Source organism: Seriola lalandi, unplaced genomic scaffold, assembly GCF_002814215.2.
Source record: "Seriola lalandi dorsalis isolate HSWRI2012SDOR001 ecotype SW California unplaced genomic scaffold, Sedor1 jcf7180002054671, whole genome shotgun sequence".
Lineage (NCBI taxonomy): Eukaryota > Metazoa > Chordata > Actinopteri > Carangiformes > Carangidae > Seriola > Seriola lalandi.
This window is the reverse complement of record NW_019525224.1, coordinates 304095-324978: the sequence shown is the minus strand read 5'-3', so window position 1 is coordinate 324978 and position 20884 is coordinate 304095. Positions and strand designations below refer to the sequence as shown.

The 20884-nt window shown below is 42.6% G+C and overlaps 2 protein-coding genes across 2 annotated transcripts; one reads left to right on the top strand and one right to left on the bottom strand.

The window, feature by feature from the left end:
* Window positions 1-1012: 1012 nt before the first annotated feature.
* agk (acylglycerol kinase) lies at window positions 1013-4907 on the bottom strand. The gene is made up of 14 exons (XM_023421239.2): window positions 4634-4907; window positions 4506-4545; window positions 4335-4414; window positions 4151-4226; window positions 3930-4055; window positions 3732-3826; window positions 3517-3586; window positions 3249-3328; window positions 3092-3149; window positions 2317-2464; window positions 2118-2215; window positions 1884-1954; window positions 1672-1756; window positions 1013-1545 (listed from the first exon to the last, which is right to left on the bottom strand). The coding sequence occupies exons 1-14, from the start codon at window positions 4741-4743 to the stop codon at window positions 1411-1413; spliced, it is 1272 nt and encodes a 423-aa protein (XP_023277007.1). The 5' UTR covers window positions 4744-4907; the 3' UTR covers window positions 1013-1410.
* A 354-nt stretch (window positions 4908-5261) lies between these two features.
* On the top strand, window positions 5262-20617 carry nup205 (nucleoporin 205). Its single transcript, XM_023421294.2, has 42 exons — window positions 5262-5373; window positions 6573-6715; window positions 6852-7023; window positions 7272-7416; window positions 7568-7727; window positions 7882-8110; window positions 8274-8438; window positions 8548-8723; window positions 8886-9002; window positions 9108-9245; window positions 9400-9550; window positions 9695-9900; window positions 10035-10217; window positions 10555-10605; window positions 11038-11247; window positions 11375-11612; window positions 11715-11904; window positions 12104-12224; window positions 12376-12457; window positions 12655-12819; window positions 12955-13079; window positions 13261-13375; window positions 13761-13910; window positions 14163-14237; window positions 14409-14566; window positions 14665-14745; window positions 14917-15108; window positions 15353-15554; window positions 15664-15762; window positions 15898-16046; window positions 16406-16597; window positions 16717-16838; window positions 17058-17190; window positions 17421-17547; window positions 17703-17776; window positions 17903-18031; window positions 18317-18443; window positions 18666-18838; window positions 19058-19187; window positions 19403-19531; window positions 19769-19845; window positions 20052-20617. The coding sequence occupies exons 1-42, from the start codon at window positions 5346-5348 to the stop codon at window positions 20202-20204; spliced, it is 5982 nt and encodes a 1993-aa protein (XP_023277062.1). The 5' UTR covers window positions 5262-5345; the 3' UTR covers window positions 20205-20617.
* The last annotated feature ends 267 nt before the right edge of the window (window positions 20618-20884 follow it).

The following is a 20884-nucleotide window of genomic DNA, read 5'->3' as shown; positions in this document are numbered from 1 at the left end:
TTGTATATTATCTTCTGTTGCTCTGGAAACAGAAAGCCTGTGTCGCTAACTGGAAGTGTGGGGTTTGGAAGAGGTCGCCATTTAGGGAAGAAAGTGGGGTCCAATTAAAGATGCTATCCAGTATTCAGTGTTTTGGGAAATGTAGGATTTTAGCATTTTGGAGTTTGACTTATATTATGGAGCCTGATTCTGCTATTTTGTATTGTTTTATCTTTTCTAAGCTCCTCAGGTGCAATACTAAACGACTGGAGATCCCCTTTAATCTATAACAATGCATAATTTTTAATGTTTAAACTGAAATTAAATGTATCTTTGTGTTGCGAAGTCTTCATATTCAAAGTAACTGAAGCTGTGACTTACATGTAGTAGAGTTAAAAGTACAATATTTCCCTTAAGTACCTTAAAATTGTACTTAAGTAAATGTACATTCCCTTTTCAGATTTATCCTCCACAATTAATGCAACCAAAATGAAACCGAGAGCATCCCTTAGTGTTTTCCTAAACAACCAAATATGATAAGAGGGCTGCAATGCAGCCACCAGCTTAATCCTGCAGATTTGCTTTCCACGCCATCTGTCAGATCAGATGCAGACTCACAAAGCAGGGCGCCAAACTCCTGCTCCAAGCTCCTGCAACACATTCAGAGTGCTGCGGCATCACTATATTCCTTCATGTTCATCCCTGTAGACTTCTTCCCCCCTATCCGTTCTCTTTTAAGTCCCAGCAGCTGGTCACATCTTACAACTTTGATTAACTGTCCTGTCTCTATGACAACCGGTCCATCATGCCGGTCCTTTCTCCTCTCCCTTAAGGTCACCTCAGTGGAGGAATGAGCTTCCTGACTCAGTGAAAACAGCAGGCTCTTCTCATTTTGTAACACAGCCCTGACAGAAGTTTTTACATCACACCTTCACCTGCAGCCCTCCAGCAAAACCCTCTGCCCCTTATCTCAACCAGGCATCTGCTGAATGTGTACGTACTAAATGTCACGCCGGTATGAAAATACTTTGCATTGAATTGGAAAGATTATTTTTTATTGACCAAGTTCAGATATGATGGCAACAGTAAACAATTCAGTAAACATAAAGTCCATTTGTAAGACAACCTGTACATGAGTTACAAGCTTAGAGAATCAAAGTCTTGGTCCTTTCACATACAACAGCCTGTAATGTATTCCTCTCCATAGTTGTTAAAAATAACAACAACTGAATATTTCATGTCAACATGTAGTAAAGATTAGATTGTTCAAACCATCAGCACTCCATGATCATTTACAGCTGATGGCAAAGCAGAAATCTGTTTTCAAAATAAACTCAGTTTCATGACATCTGTTTTTTTTTTTTGTGTGTTTCTTTTAAAATCAATCCTGCTGCTCGTCTTCTTTGAAGTTTTACATTTTAGGTTTTCTCATCACTGCGTCTGTGAGAGGAGCTGCTCCTTGCGCTCTGCACTGATGAAGAAGCGTAGTTTCCGTGGCAACAGCCTTACCTCCACAGGCATAGCGTCATACTCCTCGTTGTCGATGTTGAAAAAGCCACCGGCACCCTTCGGAGTCAGGACACAAAGTTAAATGTCAAGACAAAAGCCAGTGCACTGCTTCAGAAAGCCGATTGACTTATAAAGTAAAACTGATAAAATGAATCAGATAACATCACTCAAAGGGTTTCTTACCTCTGGCAGCTGCAGCTGGCAAGCACTAGCTTCGAGTTTTGTGGAGTTTTTAGTGAATACAGTTGAGTCCTCTTCTTTTTTATTTCTAGAATGAACAACATTTACATTCTGTTACTGAAATTTGCATAAACATGAACTTTTATATAATGCATATTGTTTCACTAGAGGTCTTTGTTTCCAACAGACTTAAAAAGAAAATTACAACTACGGACCCGACAGTGATGAACTCGCTCACAGTGAAGTCACTGGGCTCCGCACAGATCATCAGGGAGTCATTTGTGCGCTGCACGTTAGAATAAATACAATACCCATGTATATATATTAAAAAATCAAAGAGGAAAACAAGGCAGATGGGTTTTAATGTAATCATGTCAACATTCAAGAGCTCAGGGTTTATGAGAACAGCAGGTACTAGGTTTTATAAATACAATGATTTTTAGACTGACCCTCTCCACAGGGTTTTTGTTGTGTGTTTGGATAAACAGCTCTAACGTCGACAACTGCTGCTCCTCCCACTTCTCTGGCTCCTCCACTTTGGGAGGCTCTGAGCAAACACAGACACACAACCCAAAAACATTCCTGTCAAAAATCACAGTATTTTTGGGATCCATGTATCAACAAAGTCACACGCACACACACACTCACCTTCAACAGGCGGGTTCATGTAGTTTTTCAGCCTGCGGATGATGCGGTAGAGCAGATTTGGCCTGGGGGGCTTCTGTGGGGGCAGGTCAGGGGGGCGAAGGCTGGGAGCCAAGTAGGACACCGAGACATCCCGGACCAGGGGCCACTCCTGAGGGACAATTTACCACAATGTGTGATTAAAATACATCAGCAGCTACAGAGTTATTTAACAGTTGGGGGTTCACAAGAAAACAAGGGGACACATCTGAAATACATATATATATAATACATACATAAATATTACAGTGCATGTATACATATATATGACTTTTTTTAGATTTAGATATTTTTACTGGCACATTTCTTCACAGCAGCTTTTACATTTCCGTGGTGTTAGAAAGGGGTTTATCTCTCTCCTCTTGCTGCTTCAAGGTCTTTATGCTGGTGGTCTCTGTCCATTATCCTCCTCTGCTGCACTCGACAGTGTAACATCACCGACTGCAGGCTGTAATATTCTTGCGTCTGACTTCACGTAGCCTAAACCATTCCTTCTTTACTCCAGTGTCATTGATAGATGTGTGATCAACATTTTCTAATTATTTTGAGTCTGTGCTAAATTTGTTATGTTGTGATTGCTGATTTGTGACAACGGACTTGAAGCCACGCAGAGTGGAATTCTTCTTTTTACTCTTTTGTTAATATAACTTTCTCACAAACAAAGTGTAACAGGTAGCCTTATATGGCATGACATGGTTATCCAATATCAGACAGTTCATAGCTTGACATATTGCCTTACCCTCAGAGTACTAAACCAGTGTGCTGCATTTGTCTTCAGTGGCCCAAGGTACCAGTATCTGTAGGGAAATATTATGGTTAATAAGTCTTATAGTATGTATGGAGGATTACATAAGAATTGTTTATGCAAGGTTACAGTCTGAATGATGTATTCTTACTTGCTGATTGTTGCAGCCACATCTCTAAAAGCTCCCCAACGTAGTCCCATCAGAGCAAAGACTGGCTGCTCTTTCTCGCCCTACACACACACACACACACACACACACACACACACACACACACACACAGACACACAGAGAGAGAAAGGCATATTGTATGTTAATTTTACATGAAAACAAAAACTGACATGAGCAATTATCTGCATTCAAGACAAAAACTAGTTCATGACTTTGAGGCTTTGCTGAGTAAACAGAACCGGTTTCTTACTTTAATTTGCAGCACATCCAGAGGTACAGTTTCTCCCTTCAGAATAGACAATGTTGCAGATGTAATGTCTCTGGAAAATGTAATAGGTGCAAGTTACTTGTCAGGAAATCAATGGTGTATCATTTATTTACTCAGTGAAACACATTCATGATGAGCTATTTATGTGTGATGACAGAATTTGGATCTTTAAATAGGATTTTGATGAGATTACTTACTTAACCTTGTTGTCACAGAGGAGGTGAAGACTTGGACTCAGGGAATTATGAGAGCCCAGAGGAATGAATCCAATCGGTGTTTTACTGAATGTGTCCTGTAATTACAAAAACAAGAAGAAAAAAAAAAAGATGAATTTTGTCCCTGTCTCATTTAGCTGTCAACAAAATAGATTGACACAATTCCTGTATCACACTTACTTGATCTGACCGTCGCAGTAACCCTGTGATGACCTCCTGCAAGGTGCCATCCCCTCCAGCCACGATCAGCATGTCTGTCTCTTCCATGAGCTCCAACAGCTTTTTTCCCTGGCCTTCATAGTCCGTCTGCAGAGGATGAGGCAGCATATATACTCTCACACAATGGAAACCGTACAGGAGCCACTAAAAATTGATTCCAAGGGGAAAAAAGCGAAGGATACCTTTACGACTGTAATCTCCACACCAGCCAGGTTTAAAATAGGAGCAGCATTCTTTTCAAACAGGTTGTTGGCTTTCCTGGAGGAGATTTAAAGGCAAAGTTGGAAGAAAAATCACAGATAAACTGGTGTCTGAAATCAAAACAAGACTCTCAGCGACAAGTTTTGAGATTTGGTGTCTTCTTACCCACTACAAGCTGCAGGGTTCAATATCACTGTTGCTTTCCTCAGCCTCTCCTGTGGTGATATCTGTTGACGCCCATATTCCTACAAGAGGTTATGATGAGTGGGAATATGGGCACGTGAAACTTTGCTTATATGGCTGACAAATTATAAGCAAAAGTAATTGATGTCTTACCCTGGCCACTAGACAAGCCTCTCTCCGCAGAAGACTGTCACTAATAGGATGAAAGTCACAAAATATAAGACACGTGAGCAACTCTGTGATATGATATCCATGTAAATACCATAATTTAAGATACCCACCAGTGTTTACCATACAACCAGTAGCCCCCGTACGACAGAACGCACACAGCAAATGTGGATTTCTTCCAGTGATTCCGCAGAGTCCGAAACACTTTCACAACCCGAGCCATTCTTATGATTCAAATTTCCCCAAAGCCTCTGTTTTAATGCGGTGCTACATTTACGACGACACCTACATTCAAAAGTCACGAATGACAATTTTTCATCACAGCGGTCACAGACTCTCAACTATCAGACGGGCATGGACATCTTGGTGTAACGTGAAAACAGTTCGGAACAGCACAAGGCGGAACCAATGTTGGTGCTACATATGGTCCACAAACAGGTTCCAGCGAATCACGAGTAATGGTTTATAAACATTTCATGGAAAAACATAGACGAAAGAGAACTGAATTTCTAAAATAGATAATAACATAAAATCCCCCGGAAGTCCATTTAAATTACCTCTTTTATGAATTTGTGTTTGAAAACTACAATTCCCATCTGGCTAGAGGGCTCCAACGGTCCGAGGACCTCGCCTGTAGAGATTTACAGAATTACAGCAAGGTTTAAAATATATCTAACTGACTTCATTCCCCAGCATAAACGTACATTTATAAGTAATTAATTTCTAGTTCAGGAAATTATTTCAAATTATGTTAACAGAATTTATAATTTTAAATTTGACACTGGCACAGGCCTAGAAGCTTCTGTCCAATTTTCCGAGTGTATCATGGCGGCACAGATGGCGGTAAATTCGGGTATGAACTATATTTCTTTCATTGAGTCACTTAATTGTGTTTATTTCTAGTAGCTGCTATTAATTGCTATTTGATAGACAGACACGTACATATACGCTTTTCTGTGCCTTTTATGTGCTATGTTTTGACCACATGGTGGTGGACCCATCAAGTTCAGGCTCGGGCTGCTAGGCTAATTTAGCCTAGCCTGCAAGTAAACGTTTGGTTAGCTAATATGGATAAAACAAGCAGTAAGTTGGCGAACGCGTTCGCATTTAATCCATTGACACAGTAAAGCTAAAGCTGGACGGGCAACATGACTCCTGATGCATCACCACTTCAAATGGTCTGCAGACCAGTTTACTTACGTGGAAACAAAACTGAAACAAAGTGACTTGGAAGAGGCAATGACATGTTTGGCATCACTGTAGACCATACGTTACTGTACTTGTGGGGATTTGTTTTGAACTCTTTGGCAAACTCGTGTAATAGTTGAGGCGAGGCTTGTTATACTCCTGTCAGTCAGTATGAGTCAGAGTCTGTCAGTTACAGGTGAAGTTGCTTAGATTTGTACAGACCTGATTGATATTGCTTAACTTCGTGATAGCTATGCCTCCTAGGGGCTTTGTAGAAAAATAATACAATGACCAATAAATACAAGTTGTAATTGAATAAGGAACCTGAAACGACGTCAATAAACATAATAAGTAAAGAAACCTTTCTAGTTCAGACCAATAATTGAGCTTATATTAGGATCACTGATATTGTCAGGTATCATGAATCACATGGTCATTCAGTCTGTATAAAGCAGTAAGGTGTTAATAGTTAGTGCCACATGTGTATTAATCAGTACTGATGGTTGCTGTCCGAAAGAGGTTCACACTGTGAACATCATGAAAACGTAATTCCTTAGCATCAGTCCTGTCATGTTATGTTAGATTATGCTGAATTATTGATTGTGTAAAAGCATATTGCCAGAATAGAATGCAACTCTTCCCAAAATGGCGTCCATCATGTATGACAGTCATATATATATATATATATATATATATATATGTGTGTGTGTGTGTGCATCATACATGGGATGCGCACAATGCAAAAGGCTAGAGATGCCAATGCCAAGTATGGTTATAAGAAAGTAGCACATTAGGAGTGGTAGAAATCACTTGTGTGCATGTCTGATGAGACAAGACCATTGAAAGGCTGTTTTTCCCACCCAGGAGCCAGTCTGTGGGGGCCGCTGAAGGAGCTGTGGGAGACAGTGGATGGGGCTGTGCTGAGGAGACAGCCAGAGAGCGTCCATTTACTGGACCTCCAAATGAAGAAACACAAACCACACTTTTTATCACTCTTTAAGAACCCGGTGAGAATTAATTAAACAATTAAATTGGTATTCTTCCAGTGTAATCTACAACTTCCTTGGTGCACTTTTGATTATATCATTTCTGATATAAAGTGTGTCTGGGACTGTAATTTCAATAACCTCTCATTATTTTTAGCCCAAGAGTGCAGAGCAGAGGGAGAAGGTGCGGAAAGCCAGCACAGAAGGCATCGCCATCCAGGGTCAACAGGGGTCGCGGCTCCTTCCAGAGCAGCTCCTGACTGAAGCCTTCATCCTCAGTGACTTGTTTGATATTGGAGAGTTGTCAGCTTTGGAGCTTCTGTTGGCAGGTGAAGTGGACATTAGCAAAAAGCATGACTTTTAAGAAAATGTATAAATAAAGGAATGTAGTTAATTTGCTGACACATATTACAGTGTATATTGTGTTATAGATACAGCACTCACATCAGTTTATAATGACTACTTTGTTTTAGGTTTGTCCTGATTAAATCAATGAGTTGGAGACAAAGCCTTGCATGAATTCCGTTCGTACAGGCATTAACATTTCACACAACTGATTGTACTGGTCTTCCTCCAGGTGAACAGCAGCAGCCCCATTTTCCAGGTCTGACACGAGGACTTGTAGCTGTGCTGCTCTACTGGGATGGAAAACTTTGTGTCGCCAACTCTCTGCGCACACTCATCCAGTCACGCCATGGCAAGACCTTCACACTGGATCTAAGGTAATAATGTTATCTAAAGAAGCTCATTACTAAAAGACATGCGGTTTTGAAGGTCCACATGATGAGCATATTCTTGTCCTGTGGTTGATTTTTTTCTTTAACTTGTAAATAATTGTGGTTGACCTGTACTGTCATTTGTTCGCTCACTTAGTGGAGAGCTGGTGGCTTTGACGACACGTTTTACAGATGAACTGATGAACCAGGGTCTGACCAAACGCATCCTAACCTTGGTGTCAGAGATCAGTGTGACGCGTGAGTTTGAACGACTCCAGAAGGAGCGTGGCCTGGGCAACGAAAAGCACCGGAAGGAGGTGGGAGCAAATCTTTTATGTTAATTTGAAACAAAAATAATAATTTTCTCATTAAATTGCAAAGTGAGTAGCTTTCTGGATGCAACAGAAAAATGTGTTAGAGGAATATACGGAGAGCAATATGGACACCATTAACTCCCACTCTTGTTACCAGGTTTCTGACCTCATCAAAGAAAGCCGACAGGCCCTGGCTGATAGCCTGTTTTCATGGACCTGCCAGTCACCCTTGACTAAAGATGACACCCTTGCTCTCATTGGCCACCTGGAGACAGTGACAGCTCAAGCTGACGGCTCATTGGACAGTGTAAACCTGGCTCTGGTCATGGCACTGCTCTACTGCTTGGATGTCAGCTTCGTCGAGCAGGGGACTGAAGACAGAGAAGGTGGGACCATGTTAAATACATAATCTTTTCAATTCAAACTTTAATTTAGGTCAACAGTTAAATCCACTAAAAACGTAATTGCTTGTAGCTATGCATAACATTGCTCTTAGCTTCAATGTTTTGCTTTTACAGCCATTGAAGGATTGTGTCTATGTTCTTTTAGATCTGCTCCAGGCACTGCCACTGCTGACAGAGAGGCAGTATGTATCTGCAGTGCACGGTCGTCTGATGGATGGCCAGCCGTGGAAGCTTCCAGGCCTGCAAGCTGTGTGTCGGTTGGCCTGGGCTCTGTCTTTGAGGGTGCTTTCCCAGCTACCACAGGGGTCTGGTAAGTCGTCTGTTTCTGCGACACATATTAAATGTGCCTTACTTGCAGGAATATGAGCTTCTCAAAGATAATTGCCGTTTAAATGTATTCGTATGTGTGTGTTGTGCAGCCCTGGTTGAGTTCACTGAGGCAGATGAGGCTCTAGCTGACCAGGCTCTATTGGGAGATGTCTTCCTGTTTATGAAGGAGGGCGTGCTAGGGTGTGAGAGTTTTGCCCAGGAAGAGTTTTACATCCGCCGCCTCCATTCGCTCATCACAGACTTCTTGGCACTAATGCCAATGAAGGTGAGAGATGCCAATGTTTCTTCTGTAGTAAAAGATTGATGTGTTTGAATATCACGTTATATTGTCAGCTTGGGAGATTGGACATTTCTCTGATTAGTTATCAGGCTGTGTTTTTGTTATTTTGCATCCTGATTAAATTATTTAATTGTGCTTTCTTTGCAGGTGAAACAGCTTCGTAACCGTGCTGATGAGGACGCCCGCCTGGTGCACATGTCCCTACAGATGGACAGTGAGCTTCCATCATCGTTGCGCAAGGACTTAGACCACCTCATGATCCTCGTCAGTCTTTTTTTTTTTTTTTTACACGCACACACAAACATACATTTCAGCTTACATCACCTTTTACATTTTAAGGCTTTAACTGATAACTAATTTTATTTTCAGATTGGAGAGTTTTACAGTAAGGACCTGTTTGGGCTGGAGCTGGGTCTGGAGTTCTGGTGTCCCACAGAGTCTCTCCAACACACTTCTCTGCAGGGATCCTACCTGGCAATGGCACTGCAAAGGCCTCCTCATAAACAGGTAAGGGCCTTATTTTCTGGGCCGTGGTGTAGAAAAATACCCAAATTCGAGGTGGATTTGGATTCTCTTGAGAGAAGCAAGTTTTTCATACCATCTGCTTCTCTCTGTTGAAATTTTTTATTTTTTTTTATTTTTTTGGTTTGATTTCATGCAGGTGGTTCTGTCCAAGTTTGTGCGTCAGATGGGTGACCTTCTTCCCTCCACCCTCTATATCTCCTATCTGCGTATGTTAAAAGGCCTCGCCAATGGTCCTCAATGTGCCCACTACTGCTTCAGCCTGCTGAAAACCAACGGAGCCACACACAGTAAGAGCAGATTGTTGCTATAACACAAAAAACTTCATGAATTAATTTTCCATGACTGAAGAAGAATATATGTATTTGCAGACTGATTCTGAAATCACTGAACATTCAAAAGAATGCCAACTAACTTCATGTACATGTGTGCAGGTGACAACATTCAGGGAGTTTCAGGTAGCCCAGTGTCTTGGGAACATTTCTTTCACTCCCTCATGCTGTACCATGAAAACCTGCGACGAGACCTTCCAAATCCAGATGCTGCACACTACCGCCACCCGCCACTGAGGGGCATCACCCAAAGGGAGCTGGAAGGACTCACCTCATTTTTGCAGTTGCTTACCACCATCATTACATGGGTATGGTACAACATTCACTACAAGGATGGGCATATTTAGTTATGAGCTCATATAATGTGGATTATAGAGCAAAATTAAGGTCAAGATTAACATGTAACTGCATCTTTTGTGTGTGATGTTTTTTTCTTATCTAGAGTGAAAATGCTCGACTGGCGTTGTGTGAGCATCCCCAGTGGACCCCAGTTGTAGTGATGCTGGGGTTGCTACAGTGCAGTGTTCCACCTGTCCTAAAGGCGGAGGTCCTGCACTGCCTGGCTGCCTTTGGGAAGTCACCAGAGATCGCTGCTTCACTCTGGCAGTCGCTGGAGTACACGCAGGTCAGCCTTTAAAAATGACTACACATTTGTCATCACATGATTTATTAACTTTATCATTCAAAGTTGATCATTTAACATCTGTAAAATGACCAAGTATTTTCACTATGGAGATAAAGGGCTTTCAAGGTTTCTATTTTATGGTTTAAACAGAAATTTAAACTTTGCTTGTGTCGGTCCCATTGAGTGTGTATCAACTTCCTCAAATGGTAGAAGTGTTTCAACTCTTTTCTTGTCCTTGTCTAAAGTTTTGATTTGGGTTTGAGTTTTGCAGCTTCCGTTGTTACATATGATTTTGTGTCAGATCATCTGCAGCTTTTTCAACGTTTTTCTACCATAGATCCTTCAGACTGTTCGAGCCCCAGGACAGAGGCAGGCAGCTGGAATTGAGGTGAGGGGATGTGAAACTGTCTATCTTTCCCTATTGGTTTCAAGATAAGCAAATAAAAAGGTTCATTAGTTGGTAAAGAGACCAATTAGAGTACTTGGAGCTGCCAAGATGATTTTTAATTTGTGTACAACAAAACAACACTTAACTAATGGCCAAAGGGAGAAATTCAGTTTGATTTTTAAGACATCTTGTTGTTGTGATACGAAATAATGCAGACAGGAAGTAAGTAAGTTGTTGTCTGTTGTGCAAAAGTTAGCACTTTGCATGATTCTGTTGCCAATCATTGAAGGAAAAAACACTTTGTAAAAACTGACTTTAATCTGTCATTGCTATGAAAAACTTTGTGTTCAAAGTTCTGTAACCTATAAAGAGAAGCACATTTGTGTTGGCAAACTTTCAGATTTTTTTTTCTTTTTTATTCTTGGCTCTCAGGTGGAGTTGAATGAGATTGAGTCGAGCTGTGAGGAGTACCCTCTGACACGAGGCTTCTGTCATCTGATCAGCACATTGGTCGAGTGCAGCCTGCCTGTTAATTTGGGGGCTGGGCTACGTGTGCCAGGATTCCAGCCCTACCTGAACTTCTTGCGTGACTCTGTGTTCCTCCCCTTCCCCACCAGAGCATATCGCCGCCCAGCTGAGAAGGTAAAGAGCTCCTCCAGACTCTTTATGAGGTGTAGACATATAGCTACAGCCTGTATTCTTTTTTCAATTCACATACATCTGTTATTTTAATTTTGCCTTCTTTTTTTTTTCCTTTGCCACCTCTCAGTGGGAGGTAGCTGACTCTGTCCTGGAGGTGTTCCACAAGCTGCTGCGGGACTACGAGCCCCAGCCGTCAGACTTTGTCCAGGAGATGGTGGAGTTGCAGGGTGAGCAGGTCCCAGCCCACAAGCCTCCCGGCCACAGCATCATGTTCCATCTGCTCAACGACTCGCCCATGCTGGCGCTCTGCCTCAGCCTGCTGGAGGAGGGTGTACGCCAGCTGGACACTTATGCACCCTTCCCTGGTGAGAGGACATACGCTGCTGCTGTCAGAGAAAGTGAAATAGCTTGTGTGTGTGTGTGTGTTTGTTCTAACGCCATGCCCCATTTCTGCCCCCCCCCTACAGGTAAGAAGCACTTGGAGTCGGCAGTGCTGCACTGCCTGTGCCTGCTGGACCTGGCTCTGCAGAAGGAGGTGGTGTTCATGGATCTTCTCAGGGAGAGCCAGGCCTCCCTGCTGGTTTCTCCTTTGGAGCAGCTACTCCAGGGTGTCAGTCCTCAAACCCGAAGGGCCGATCACATTGTCAGTATTGCCAGGTAAGCGCATTTAGGTGGAAGTACAAACTGATTTTTGTTGAGTCAGTCTTTGTTTGTCCTGTCTATCCGCTCTTTCCTAGTTAATAGTCTGTCACCAAGTTGGTTATGTAGGTTATGTATCAAATAATTACACTCTTAGAAAGACTGATAGTCTCAGAATGTATGTAACTAAGTGAGGAACCTTGCTTGTCCCCTGCAGGTATCTGTATCACAGTAGCTCCAACCCAGAGGCTGCTTTCCAAAGTGCCAAGATCCTGCGTCGTATCGCCAACTACCCCAACATTCAGATGAGGCTGGTGGGAGATTTCACACACGACCAGGTATGTGCAAATCTAATAGTTGCCTTTCCCCCAAAACTATAGGATATTTCACTAAATAGGTGCAGGAAAGGGCCATGGTATGTTGTGGTAATAGTGACCTTTTCTGTAGTGATGTGTGTGAAATTGAGAACAATTTCTGTCTCTCCCTCAGGCAGTGAGTGATAAACTGATGGCAGGCTTTGTGGAGTGTCTGGACAATGAAGAGGCAGAGGAGGGGACCGAGAAAGGAGATGGTGAGGAAGAGAGACATTCCTTCTATTCTTTTCTATCTATTCTTTGTTGTCTGTAAGACTTTTCATGAGCCTAAAGCTGTACCATCTTAAGCATTTCATTTACGTCCTGTTGATTTAATACTATGAAAGCTAAACCTGTGTTTTAGAAATGTCACACTCAAGCTCAGCTTCCTCATTTACCACTGGATTGTTTCTAGACTCAGAACAACAAAAGAATGTGGCAAGAATCCGACATGAAACCCAGATCCATATTCTGAACTTGCTCATCACATCCTTGGACCTGAAGACGCCCAATCTGGCTCTTTACCTTTTGGGCTATGAAGTAAAGAAGCCTGTGTCCTCCACCAACCTCCAGGACCCAGGTCAGACCACAACCTCAGCCACTGGCATGTTGGTTTTGGTGGCAGTGGCGATTTCTGCAATATATGTGGGATTCTGGTTTGGGCAGAAAAAGTATCAGATGACCAAAGACTTCTCTTTTACTTTTTGTGCTGTAGGTGTGTTGGGATGTCCACGGAGCTGCCTGCATGCCATCCTGAGTCTCCTGCAGAGAGGCACTGAGAAGAGATCAGGACCTGTACTCACACAGCAGGCCCCACACCTGGCTGAGCTCTGCTACCAGGTACTCTACTCAGAACGCCCATAAAGACTTTGACATGGAGATCAGTCTCAGCACTGAGAGATGTAGCACAGCAGCAGTTTAATTTTTGCATTTTATGCCCAGAAGGTTAAATGTATATATGAAATTGATATGTGGGCGATTTGATTAATTACATTTTTTTGTGTGTGTTTCTCTATCTCAGGTGATCTACCAGCTGTGTGCCTGCCCAGACACATCTGGACCCACCATGCGCTATTTGAGGACCAGCCAGGACTTCCTGTTCTCTCACCTGCAGCACCTGCCTTTCATCCTGTCCAGTGAGTACAGGATCCCCACTGATCTCCTTGGGCCTGAAATATGTAATCACAAAAGCATTAGAGATGTGATGATGGAAAAGCATGAAACAAAAGAGACAGGAAATAGGAATGGAGGAAATGCAAAACAATTAATTGAAATTAGTGGGTTGTATGGTCTTCCTGCAGAAAGGAAACAATGAATGGAAAAATTGAAGCCCAGAGATATAAATGTAAAAACAAAGCCAGGAAACAACAGCAGCAGTGATGGACCCCTTTAATGTTACAAAGCTGTGTGTGCCACTAATAAAATATAAATGTGTAACTTGTTGATGGAAATGCAATGACAGTAGTTGTGTTTTTTTTTTTTTTTTTTCAATGCCTTGACTATTCTTTATCCATCCCTCAGCTAACCAGATCGCTGCCCTCTCTCAGATGTCTTGGCTCATGAAAACAGCTGCAATTGAGCTGAGAGTGACCTCACTGAACCGCCAGCGCTCACATACACAGCGCCTCGTCAGCCTGCTGCTGGACGACCAGCCACACACTCAGCATACAGGTATGGGATAAGGTGTCTGTAGGTGTTTGTGTCAGATATTTTAACACGATGTTAAATTCTCCAAACATAAGACTAATAGTTTAATTTTATGCCCACATTTCAAAGGTATTTTTATGTCACTTGTAGGCCTGTTGATACTCTGATGCATATACAAAAATAATTATCATACTGTGTCTCATTGGGACTTAATGTTGTGACATTATGATGATTGTAACTTTAATGTATGAACCTAGAACCTGATTTTCCTTTCAGCCGATGGGGAGTCAGGCATGGAGGAAGAGACCAGATCAGTCAGCGGTTTCCTGCATTTTGACACAGTTTCTAAAGGTTTGTGGCATTTTAGTGCACAAATCAAATATAAATATCAAAACATAATTAGAATTGACTCACTTGACGTTTGAGTTGTTCATATCAGCTTTAATTTACAGCTCTTGTTTCTTAAGAGAGCAGATTGTTTTTGACTTTGACGCTCATCGTGTCCTTGTTTGGTGCCATCAGTGCGCAGGAAGTTGCTGAGTGTGCTGGACGCCATCGATTTCAGTCAGGACATGCCTGAGCTGCTGCAGCTGGACTTCTTCGAGCGCACTCAGATAGAGCAGGTGATCTCCAACTGTGAGCATGTCAATGAGCAAGGACACACTGTGTGCAATGTTAAGGTGGGTTTTCTAAGTTGAACATGCAATCTTCTCTTTCTCTATTGTGTTTTCAAATATTTTTCTCAGATCATATCATAATGTTTTAATGTTTCTCACAGTTGCTTCATAGAGTGCTGGTTGCTGAGGTAAATGCCCTGCAAGGAATGGCAGCCATTGGACAGAGGCCCCTGTTAATGGAGGTGAGTGAATTTAAAATGATGCGTTTATAACTTTAGCCCTCATGAAATGGATTGTAACTTGAAATGTGGTTTCAAATAAAAAAAAAAAAAACCCCTTTGACCAATATTGTGTCATTGAAAACTGTAAAAGAGCTAATGTTGAGCAAACATGTTTTGCCTGTTGTCATCTAGGAGGTGAACTCCATCCTGCAGCAGGTGGTGGAACGTAACCGTGTCCGTCGAAGTCTGAGTGCAAAGCGACACGCGCTGCAGTCCTGGAGGAGCCTGGTGGAGACGCTGCTGACTGCCTGCCCTGCTGATCTCATACCTGCTGATGATCGACAGCTCATCATCAGAGACCTGCTGCTAGACCTGCATGATAAGGTCAGTGTGGCATGCAGAGTGAAACTATTATGCAACAATTTATAAAAAGGTTTGACTAGGCACATTTAAAATCACTCTGTTATCATATTAAGAACATTTTAAATGGTGTTGTGGCTTTCATTCAGTGCTCATCATTAGATTTGTACTGAATGAATCAAAGCAAGAATTGACTGATGCAGTGCAAAACCTCAAATCCAAAGATTGTTGTATCAACTAAATTAAAATGTTGTCCTGCATTGTCCAGGTGTTATCTGAGGATGCTGCAGGAGAACTGATGCCCATTGTTGCCGGGGCAGTCTTCACTCTGACAGCCCACCTCAGCCAATCAGTGCTGTCCGAGCAGCAGCAGGGGTTGGGATTAGAAGCATCCTCAGGCTTTGCCTCCATTGCCAACTCCGCCCTGCATCTGATCCTCCGCAAGCTGTTGGATTTCATCCTTTGTACTGGTTAGAAATGACTTAAAACCCCTCTCACTCACATTTCTCACATGGGCTGTGCTGTTAAGATAAAAATTGGCCATACTAGATTTTATAATATTGTCTTTTACACTTGAAGGAGGTGGATACCAGCGTCTGCGTGCTCACCTGTATGGGTCTCTACTGTACTATCTGCAAATCGCCCAGAAACCTGAAGAACCAGACACTCTGCAGACAGGTACACTGTTATTACACAATTTGATATGTGATGATATTTTCTGACAGAAGTTGTCAGAATATTGATGGGCAGATTTTTACAGATAAGTTTCTAAGTATCATGTTTATAAGACCTCTCCCTCGATCCCTCCTCCAGCTGGGAAGGCAATGTGGGAACGGCTGACAGCTCCTGAAGACGGTTTCTCCAAACTCCAGAGAGAGAACCTCGCTATCATTGAAAGTTATGGCAAATCTCTCATGGAGGTTGTGTGCAGGGACGCTTGTGACGGCCATGAAATAAGCAGGGTAAGAGCCAAACCATACACTTTCTAAAACAATATGATGCTACCAGATTTAGCCTCATATTGACATGATGCTTTGTGATTTCCCCAATTCTGATTGAATATCTACTGATACTGAAGTCTGATCTTATATTTTTACAGTATATATAAGGTTTTGAATAATCAATTCTCTAATACTTTTATATATATTTTTCATTCTGTCTAATATAATATTTACTGTGTCTCGTCAAAATTTGGAGAAGCACTGAGATTCAAAAACACTTTCTCTGAATGTAATGATCACAGTTATAACAAACGCCTCTGAACTTCTCTCGCCTAGCCTGATCTTTGTTACAAAGTGTCATGGTTTGTTGTCCTTGTCAGATGCTGGCCCTGGCAGTGCTGGACCGGATCCTGTCAATAGACCGTCAGAATCAGTGGCTGGTTTATGTCTGCAACAGTGGCTACCTGCGCTCGCTAGTGGAGAGCCTGAGACAGGATGACGCTGCCCTGCAGAGCCTGCTCGCACCTCAGCCACCCCTCCTCAAACCACTTTACATCTATGAGAGCAAGATGGTGAGGAGATGTGGACAGCTGACATACTTCTAAAGTCTGACTCAAAAAGCCCCGTTTAGGGAGTGTCTAGATAAAAGCCTCTAAGTACAACATTATGAAAGTGGTGTGTGTGTTTTCAGGCTCTGCTGACCCGTGTGGCTAAGACAGGCCAGGGAGCTGTGGAACTGCTGCGCTGTGGACTGGTGGCGCAGCTGATGGAGTGCCAGGTGTTTGACATGGTACCTGACAGCGACGCACACAGGTATGGGTCTGGAAAGCAAAGGGGAAAGTGTCTTTACCTGTGGCCTTCTTATTGTTTATTGTTATAACATTGCAATTGGAAGAAAATATCCTTTAGAGGAAAATGTCCTTAGACCTGAATTCTCAGTTTATTGATTTTCCTCAAATGGGTTTATGAAGTATATGTTGTGATAATAATTCCTTACTCCTTATATTGGGTATGTCTCTTTGTGGTCTACAGGGTAATGAGGGACCCATCAGGCTTCATCCCCAGTCCTATGGACCGCTACAGGCAGATTCTTTTGCCGACATTGAGACTCTTTCAAGTGATCCTGACCTCTACCACCATGAATCACCAGCAGGGGGCAGCACAGGTTAGCACAAGGTTGCTGTATTTTGAAGAGGACTAATTTTCGAATTTTACCCTGAAAATCCCAACAATCAGTATTTTATTAATGAGTCCACTGCATCATTGTATGTTGCCTCGTCCCTACATCAGCTGTGTTGAGCCTAGCTGGGGTACTGTTTTATAAATGTTACACTTACAGTCTAACTATCCCATAATGTTGTGTGTCTGTCTGTGTGTGTGTGTGTGTGTGTGTAGGTTCTCCAGTGGCTAATAGTCCATGCAGACACCATTCAGTCCCTGTTACGCTGTCAGGAGCTCAGCATGGGAGCTTTGCAGGAGCTCTCTTTGCTTACAGGCATCATCAGTAAAACGGCTCTGCCAGGTACAAAAATAACCATACACACCAACCTTAAAGTGACTTTACTCTTTTAATTCACTTTGTTTTATTATATATTTTCCCATTTTTATTCTGCAAACCACATATGTACATAACAGTGATTCAGTGAATGGTGATGTTCATGTACTGCTTGGTCTCAGGTGCCCTCGAGATGGGCGGGGAGGTCAACAGTGCTGCTCTTATGGAGTTCCAGGGTCACATCAACCGATTCCAGGTTAAACATTTTGGCTTACACTTTAATCTTATTCATGCCCCTGCGATCTTATTTGTCCTTGCTAACGCACCTCCTATTTAGTGTGTTACCTGCACAGTTGTAATATATTGTCTTCCTTTTTTTTAGCGTCTGTGTCTGTCTCTGCTTGGCTGTCTGGTGGGGAGCGAGCGAGAGAGGTTGCTAAAGCAGGCTGAGATCGCTGCCCCTGGAGAGTCAGCAGAACGAAGAGAGGAGATGGAGGTGGCCATGCAACAGGTTTGGCAATAAGTGCTCCATACACTGAGTAATGAGACTTATATGGAAGAAGGGGGGGATTGTAGTGTAGTTTTAAAAACTGTTAAGGTGTATTCTCAGGGACTGGCTCCTTTTTAAGTAATAGGTGTTACCCAGCATACATTTCAGGTGGTCAAACAGTACAGTGATGAATAGTCAGGAGAAAGGCACTGAAACAATGTGTGGTGGAGTCTTGGATCCATACTCATGATTATTTATCACTTCAGCATTGTCAGTGACCTGAGAGGTTTTGTCCTCTGTCCCCAGGTGTGTGCTAACATCATGGAGTACTGCCAAACTCTGCTGCTGCAGAGCTCAGCCCAGGCTCAGTTCAGCATCTGCCTCTTCAGCCCCTCAGGCAGCGAGCCAGCTGGCAGAGACGGAGGACGCACAGGTCAGTGATATTCTGCCCATACTAAAGAAGAGGAAAAGGAGTTTTACTCATGTCGCTGTGTACTGTATAAGCAAGCCATATTTGTTGATACAAATAGTATTAGTCCTCTCCTGTTTGTAAAAAGTCGTTTTTCAGTGAACCTCATGCGGCACTTTTACCACAAGTTAGCTTTTCTTCTTCAGTAAGTATAAGACTAAACTGTGGCTCCAATGTTTTTTAAAGATCTCTCATCCACTGTGCCGTCGATGTCTTACTCCCGAGCACCCAGCCTGGGTATGGTCCTGTACCTTCTGAAAAACAGCGCTGCAGATTTCTTCAGATTCCACCAGAGTCACAGACAGAGCCTTGGCAAGCTGCAGAGTCTGGATCAGCTGCCTCCTGAGGAGCTCAAGGAGGTAATGATAGTCTTATAGACTAATTCAATCTGTCTCACAGACACCACACTGCTGTTCACACTGAGCAAACATTGCCTTTCACCTCATAAATGGTGAATTTTATATAAAAGTTAAGGTCAACAGAGGAATGAATGAAAACAAACTATTCTTTACTTTATGCATCTGATTGGCTTCACCATGCTTTGTCTTGAGTTCTAAGCACAGATATCTTCTCTGTAGTTGTGCCAGGGCCTGGTGTCAGGCCCAGGAGGGGTGGAGAAAATCTCATCAGTCCAGAGGAGCTTGCTTGCCAAGAGACGACTGGTCCAGCTTATCAACAACAGAGCCAAGCTGCTGGCCCTGTGCTCCTGTATCCTTTGGTCCCTCGCAGGCACAGTTGTAGTGACAGGACTAACAGCGTCAGACTAAAGGAGTGTTTTTTGTCCCCCCTTTTATCTCTTTTCAGCACACCAGAATAAAAAATCCACTAACACGTTCTCCATCATTAAGTTATTGTATGTAACACCTTGTGGAAATGTCACAGCATGAGTCGGTGTAAAACGCCTTGACCTGCTTCTCTCTCAGATGTTATCGAGACATGTTTGTTTGTGTTGTGGCGCCACCTGGAGTACTACCTGTTGCACTGTACCCCCAGTGACCCCAAGGATTCCCTGATGCCAGGGGCCAGCTTATTTAGGTCACGCCTCACAGATGGTAAGAAAATATGTTACAGATACTGTATACGGTTCACTTCACTTTAACATGGTCTGAAGAAGCATTTCAAAGACAAAAACTGTAAGAGTGAATCGGTAATTATTATAAGACTTGACGTAGCCGGCAGTTTTCAGACCTACTGAGGAAAGCTCACTTGCAAAACTGCTGTTTCCATCCATGGTGATGAAATTGAGGGAACTTTTGCTCGTTTGTTTATTTTAAATTTGTTTTCCTCAGACTCCTTTGGCGGGTTGCATGCAAGTGGAGGCCGTGGACTCAGTCTGTCCCGAGTCAGCCAGCAAGACCTAGACCTGGTAAGAAATGGCTGTGTTCATATTGCACATTTAGTGAAGAAGGTCATATTCATTCATAGTTTTGGATGCGAGCTCTGTCCCCCATGTTGTATCAGTAATTGCTGTACCTCTTGACATAAGTATACATTATTATTATTATTATTATTATTATTATTATTATTATTATTAATAATCCCTCTGTTTGTCTCCTGGTTGTGTGCCTGCAGCTGAAGAGCGACATGGCTGCAGGTTTTGGAGAAGCTCTGCAGAGGAAGCTGCTGGATGTGGAGGGCTTGTACAGCCAGGTCCGCTCCCGATACACCTTCATCCAGGCCCTCGTTCGCCGGATCCGTGGCCTGCTCAGACAACCCAAAAGCTGAGACAGACACACTAACACAAAGACTGGCCTAGATCCAAATTTCCCTTTCTTACTCAATCAAAACCTCCGACAAGCATAAAGATGAGCTACACCAGGAAACTACCATGATCTAAGACTTTCTGTCAGTTTGCTTTTTCAGGCAACATCACTCCTTTTTACTGATCTTTTCTCTCGAGCAATGTGGGATGTTACCGCCATCACAACGCGTGATGCATTCTGTGTGACCAATCCTAATTATGTTTGACTAACGCTGTGCAAGGAGCGTTCTTTAAAGAAGTGAGACGTAACTTGCAGAACACACTTATGAAAGTTTTACTCGTTAATAAGAATTTGATATTCTTTTGTTTGGTTTGGTTTGATTTTTTTTTTTTTTTGTCTTTTGTGAAAATAAAAACATTTTCTATATCTGTTAAATGCTTGTGTAGTTCACACAGATCACTCAACAAACAACCTAAATGAAACCATTACTTAGTCAAGTCTGTGTCTCTTCACATGTGTGGGCTGGTGTACACAGTGTGTCTGACTAGAAAACTCTTGAGGACTTCACTTTATCATGTACATCTTCAGAACATCCACCACTTCTGACAAACAGCAACTACTGAAGTTACCTATTTTTAGAAGCATGTCTGTCTGCGGTGACTCATTGTGAAAATCATCTTATCTGGAGAAGCAAAACGAGGA